Source organism: Aegilops tauschii, chromosome 6 (genome assembly GCF_002575655.3).
Source record: "Aegilops tauschii subsp. strangulata cultivar AL8/78 chromosome 6, Aet v6.0, whole genome shotgun sequence".
NCBI lineage: Eukaryota > Viridiplantae > Streptophyta > Magnoliopsida > Poales > Poaceae > Aegilops > Aegilops tauschii.
Window position 1 is genome coordinate 323113335 of NC_053040.3, and position 6714 is coordinate 323120048.

A 6714-nucleotide genomic window follows, 5' to 3' on the forward strand; every position below is an offset into this window, starting at 1 on the left:
TTTGAAAATACCATTACAACAATTATTTTGGGAAAATATTTATCATGAAAATATTTACTACTGAATTTTAAAAGTCAAATGAAAGGTTTAAGGAAAACTTTCAAAACCCACAATATTTTCTAAAGTTTCTATATGGAGAGATGGACTTAAAAAAAACAGAAAAGGTTTTGAAATTAATAAAAGACCTAATATAATACAAAATTTTATTTCTGTCAAACTTTTACTTAACAAAAACATGGTTTGAAATTTTGGGATGTTACCTTACTTCACCGGATACTTAACTATTTATTAGGGATCGGTTAGAAATGGCCTTACGTAGCCCGACCCAACCCACATCACCATGCCAGGTAAAATGTGTCAATACTTTTTAAATGTGGTAAAATATGTCAAAAACGTACAAATGGGGAGTAAAGGTGAAAAAATGCTTCAATGTTTGTTTGCATCAATCGGGAGAGCAAAAAACAGGAGGATTTGTCACACGAGTGTATGTACCCAAACTGCACCGGGCATCAACGCGGAGACTGAATTCCTATGTACGCCGTGTCAGTGAAACTGACATTTCTAGTGCTACTAAGCTCTACCCCAGACCCAGAGTGGCCAGAGTACGTGGTCGGCGACGGTGATCCACGTAACAGTTCCACTAGCTCCGCAGAATCTGGCGGCCCCCATGGATGCTGGGCCAGCTTGCTCAACCTATGAAGCTCCTCCGCAACCTCCCGCATGGACGGCCTGTTCTCGCCCAGCATCTCCAAGCACCGCTTCGCCAGCTCCGCCGCCTGCTCGAGCACCTCGATGCTCTGCTCACGCTTGATCTGGGGGTCTAGCATCTCCTCCAGCTTGTTCTCCCCGAGGACCAGGAGGAACTGCGACGAGAGGTACTTCTCCTCCTCGAGCTCCTCCAGGTTGAGCGCCTTCCTGCACGTGAGCAGCTCCAGCAGGACGACGCCGAAGCTGTACACGTCGCTCTTGTCGGTGAGCTTGCACGTCCTCATGTACTCCGGGTCGAGGTACCCGCAGGTGCCCTGCACGAAGGTGACGAACTGCGCCTCGTCCGTGGGCGCCAGCGTGGACGCCCCGAAGTCGGAGACCTTGGCCGTGTAATCCTGGTCGAGGAGTATGTTGGACGTCTTGACATCGCCGTGGAGGATGGGCGGCGAGGCCCAGGAGTGCAGGTAGGAGAGCGCCTCGGCGGTCTGGTGGGCGACCTTGAGCCGGGCGGTGAAGGGGATGCGCGGGCCCTCGCGCTCGCGGCGGCCGTGGATGAGCCGGTAGAGGGTGCCGTTGGGGATGTACTTGTAGACGAGCATGGGGACCTCCACCTCGAGGCAGCAGCCGTAGAGCTTGACGATGTAGCGGTGGTTGATCTGGGACACGATGAGCATCTCCTTGCCGAACTCCTTCTGCTGCCTCTCGCTGGCGAGCCTGCACTTCTTGATGGCCACCAGGTCGCCGTCCTTGGTGGTTCCCTTGTACACGGTGCCGTTGGCCCCCTTGCCGATCACGTTGCGCTCGTCGAACCTGCCCGTCGCCTCCTCCAGCTCTTCCTGGGTGAAGAGCTTGAAGGACAAGCCCTGCCTCGACCTCATCTCGTCGAACAGCGTGAGGCCCCCGTGCTGCTCGAAGTACTCTCTCTTGATCTTGGCCAGCCTCCGTTTGGCGTAGATCATGTAGGCGCAGGAAGCGGTGGCTATCAGTACGATCACACCGATGCTGACTCCTGCGGCAACCAGTAGGGATGGACGTGTGAGATGATGGTACCCCTATTGGAAAAAATCAATCGAACCCCAGAAATAACATCGATGGCTTACCAATGGCGATCTCCCACCCGATCTGAGACTTGTCTTTCTCGCATGTTCCGTTGTATGCGTTGCCTGATGTCTTTTCAGGGCAAACGCAGCTGTATCCTCCGATGGTATTCACGCACGTATCCGGAACAGAGCAGGGGTACCGTTCGTCTTGGCACTCGTTGATATCTGCAAGGACAAGGCAGCCAAAACGGCCGGGCATGCATGAATCGCCATGAACTCGTCGCAGTGGAATGGAAACAACCAACCAACCAACAGAAGGGAAGGGAAGATGCCAACCAAACCAACAGTACCTTGACAGCCGTCGAGGAGGTAGGGATTGCCGTCGTAGCCGGCGGAGCAGTTGCAGAGGTATCCCTTGCCCCGTCCGTACTTGGAGTCGACGCACTCGCTGTTGCTGCTGACGCAGGCGTAGGCCGACGAGTTGCGCTTGGCCTCCTCGCACGTCTTGTTCCCGATGGCCCAGTCGAGCACGAGCGGCACCTGCCTGCCGTTGGCGGCCATGAACTCGTCGGTGGTTATGTAGGTGGTGCGGAAGTCGAAGGCGGCGGCCTCGAGCAGCACGGCGTAGCTGCAGGGGCTGAATCCCGCGGTGCCGGAGGTGTTGAACTTCTCCTCGAAGGAGATCTGGTAGCCGTTGAGGCCGGACGGGATGGCCGTCTGGCAGCAGCCGACGCCGGCGCAGGAGCCGTTCTCCAGGCGGGCCACGCCGGGGCACATGGCCATGCAGCCCGTCATGTAGCGGTCGGCGGTGTCGTTGAGCGAGCGGATGTAGGCGAGCGAGTTGCAGCCGATGACGGTGAAGCGGTTGAGGGCGTCGTTGATGCGGAAGTTGGTGATGTCCATGTTGTACCACCAGTTGTTCTGGTCGTTCATGGCGCGCGTGGTGGCGTTGTAGCACCACGGGTTGATGAGGCTGTAGATGCGCAGCTGCCCGCGCCGCACCGACATGTCCAGCACCTCGATCTGGTAGTTGTACAGCCGGTGCCGCCCGTCGGCGGTGCGGTTGCAGCTGAGCGAGAAGGTCCAGTCCCCGGTCTCGAGGTGGCACCCGCTGCCCACGCCGAACGGGTACGGGATGTCGATGTTGCCGCACCGCCGCAGGCACGTCTCCCTCGGCTGCATCGCCGTCGCCGCCGCCGCCCCCGGCCGCGGCGAAGATAGCAGAACGGCGATCAGCACCGCGAGGATCATCTTCCTCCCTACGCATGCGCGGGGCGGGTGGTGTGGCCGGGAATGGGATAGGGTGGCCTGAGGGGAGTGATTACTGTGAACTAATAATCGAGGTTTAAATGAATGAACCCCATATGGTGTGGTTTGACACGATCAAACGGCATAGTAGCATGTCCCACCTGCACGCAGCCACGGCCTGACTTAATTACACGACACAGACGGGCGTTGTGGAAGTTTCCCCGGGAGGCGTGTTTAGTCGGATGTGGTGGTTGATGCACGTTGATCTTCAGGCCAAAGCAACATACTTACATGAGTGGGTGCCGAAAAGGATCGATTGCTCTACTACTTCGTACCAGCGTTCAGCATGAGTGTCCTTTCGACGTTTGAACAGAATTTGAACAGAATTGATACTTCTGACAAGATGAAACCGGTAGTACGTGTACTCCTTCCGTGCAAAAGCCTCTTACATTAAGGGACCGTGGGAGTACTACTCAATTATTCTTGTTTTTTTGCGAATGAACTATTCAATTATTCAGTGCTATTATCATGTACTCGTTCATAACGGGACCAGGCAACCCGACAGATGTGCCCTGTTATTTGTAAGTGGATGCAGACACATGGATGAGAAAACCACCTTGATCGCGAAGCACTTGTCCTGGAGCACGGGACAAATCCGTTGGCGACAAGCTAGTCGGTGTCGAGGAATTATCCTGCAGGTCTCTCGCCGCCACCCTCAGCATTTCGGAGCCGTTTCACTCTTCGATACCAAATCGGTCACGCAATCCTACAGTATGCAGTTTAATACTACGTACATCATCAAGAATGTCAGCCTTTGCTGAGAACGCCGCAAAGTCCTCATTAGCTACTACAAAAGTAGTGTGAAGAAATAGATCCGCATGTTTAAATTAGTCTGAATCCAGCCATTATGTCTTCCTTCTCAATTGACTCGGCAGCTCGCTTCAGTAAAATAGTCAGTTTTTCCTTTGATAGTCAGTTAGTCGCAAGGAGAGCGGCTTATCAGGAGAATAGCAATTACTACCATCTGAACTCACTGGGTTAGTTTGACGTTCATCTACTGCATGCCACCATATTTCGACGATCCTATTTCTTACCTAGAAATATACAGTATTTAACTACTCCTTTGAATCTTCAGCGCACTGGATCGATGGATTTCGATGTTACAGACCAAACGCCGGGGAAGTTATGCTGTCGCGGGATGGCTTTAACAAAAATGTCAAAAGTACCACGCACGCACGCCACCCCGTATCGAAGCTGCGACCCGGAGCCCCGCCGAAACCGACAGAAAACACATGGACATCATAGACTATGCTCAACAATTCGGAGAAACGTATGCTGTCGACCGAAGACGGGCTCGCGAGGCACACGTGAGTGGGAGCTTTGTCAGAGGCCGTGGCGTGTCATCCTCCCTCCAGATTGAATTTGCCGGTATCATGTGCCAGCGCAGCACGCAAGCACCTTATAACTTATCCTGCCTTATAAATACTTACTGTTACCAGTTGAAGAGTTCATTCATGCCACCATAATAATTTTTTTTCGCGAATACGCAGAGGATGCGTATCTTTGCATTGATAGGAGAAGAGTTTTACAGCAAGGGATTACAAGAGCTCACTAAGCCATGTACGCAAGAAGAGATGGAAATGAACTAGGAGCAGAATAGACATGGGGGTGCTCAGCCCCAAGGGCCTACAACTATCTCTCGGGAATGATGTTGTGCAGCCCGGTGGCGCCAGCCTTGGCCCACATGCGTGCCTCGTCTCTGATGATGCCAGAAAGCCGGGAGATGGAGGGCTGCTCGCCATCAAATATGCAAGCGTTCCGGTGCTTCCAAAGCCACCAGGCGGTGAGAATGATCAATGAGGCCAAGCCCTTGCGCGCCGAGGATGGTGCGGTTGCAGGACGTCTCCCACCAGGCGTAGAAGTCAGTGTCGCTGCTCGGGATGTCAGCTGTGGAATGAACCCAGCTTAGGATCTTGTGCCAGATTTGTCGTGAGAAAGGGCAGCCCGCCAAGAGATGTTGCATGGTCTCCTCCTCTTGGTCGCAGAAGGCGCAGGAGTCCTCATGCGGAAGGCCATGCCGAGCGAGACGTTCAGCCGTCCAGCACCGGTCTTGCAACGCTAGCCAGATGAAGAATTTTATGCGGAGAGGGGCCCACGGCTTCCAAGTGAGCTGCCAATGTGGGTCCTGGCAGACACCTAGAAAGAGCGCCTGATAACATGAGCTTGCCGAGTAGGTAGCGGATGTGGTCCAGCGCCAATGCAGAGAGTCTGGGGAGTCGGTGAGAGCGACATGACGCACACAGCGCCAGAGGTCAACATACTGGACGAGAGCGGCAAGTCCCAGAGCACCCTGGATGTTGCGAACCCAAGAGCGCTGGAGAAGGCCATCGTGCACGGTGCGGGTCTTGCGCCGCCTCTGAGTGACAAGCGCGAGGACGAGCGGCGCGATCTCGGCGACTGATCTGCCATTGATCCAGTGATCGCTCCAGAACATGCATGTGTGGTCGTCGCCGAGTGTCCAAGTCGTAGAAGCACGGAAGATGGCCGTGATGGCGGGGTCTTGGGGGATGTGTAGGTGGCTCCATGGCCGCGACGAGTCGGTGAACTTGAGCCATAGCCAGCGAGTTCTCAGCGCGATGCCGGCGCGCTGCAGGTCACGGACAGCGAGGCCGCCGAGAGAAAGTGGGCGGCACACCCTTTGCCAGCTGACCAAGCATTGGCCGCCTTTGGCGTCTTTAATTCCAGCCCATAGGAAGCCACGAATGATACGGTTGGCCTTCTTGAGAATGGAGGAGTTGAAGGCGATGACGGTGAGGAAGTGCGTGGGGATGGCACATAAGACATGGCGGACGAGGGCGAGCCGGTCGCCTGGAGAGAGGAGGGAGGCCCGCCAAGTGGAAAGCTTACGCTCCAGCTTGTGGATGATCGGCATGAGGCTCGAAGTAGACGGCTTGCGTATGAACAGAGGGAGTCCCAAGTATTGAATTGGAAATTGCTTCACCGGGCATTGCATCTTGGAAGCGATGGTCGCGATATCCTCGTCGTTGCATTGGATGGGGGTGGCCGAGCACTTGTTGTAGTTGGTGCGGAGTCCGGAGGCCACCCCAAAAACCGGGAGCAGCTCACGGACAGCCAAGATGTCGTGGTGGTCTGGGCGGCAGAAAATGACGGAGGCCACCACGATAACTGAAAGAATTTTATACATTTGTCCAAACTGTACTCAATGTAAACGGTTTAGATTCGTGTGCGCTTGCTGGTAGGATCGACGCTCCTCGGATAGGATCATATAAGGAGGCGAAAGGACAGAAGGCCCCTCCACCGTGACAGTTTGGCGAGGTTTTCTTGCGATTCGTTATTTTGTTGATTTTGTTTCGAAGATCTGGTTTCCCTCCTCACCGGCGGCTGCCGGGGTATCTAACTCACAAAGTTCGACTATTTTAATGCTCATTTTTTCGAAAAGGGGGAGCTCCCCGGCCTCTGCATCAGAACGATGCATACAACCATATTATTAATAAGCAAATAAGTTCAACTCAGGTCTTGATGTCTCAAACAAAAGAACAAAATGCTCACAAAGAGCAGAAAAATAGAAGTAAAGCCACAACCGGCTGGCATAAGAAAGATATGAAAACTAATTGCCTATCCTATTACATAACCGCCATCCAAACCGGTTGAAAATAGCCCGTGCTACCGTCTCCCATCGGATAGATCCAGTGACTAT

The 6714-nt window shown here is 53.9% G+C and overlaps 1 protein-coding gene across 1 annotated transcript; it reads right to left on the reverse strand.

Moving 5' to 3' along the window:
- Nucleotides 1-345: 345 nt before the first annotated feature.
- Nucleotides 346-3423, reverse strand: LOC109784006 (wall-associated receptor kinase 5). Its single transcript, XM_020342610.4, has 3 exons — nucleotides 2099-3423; nucleotides 1809-1973; nucleotides 346-1717 (listed from the first exon to the last, which is right to left on the reverse strand). The coding sequence occupies exons 1-3, from the start codon at nucleotides 2997-2999 to the stop codon at nucleotides 510-512; spliced, it is 2274 nt and encodes a 757-aa protein (XP_020198199.1). The 5' UTR covers nucleotides 3000-3423; the 3' UTR covers nucleotides 346-509.
- Between the last annotated feature and the right edge of the window lie 3291 nt (nucleotides 3424-6714).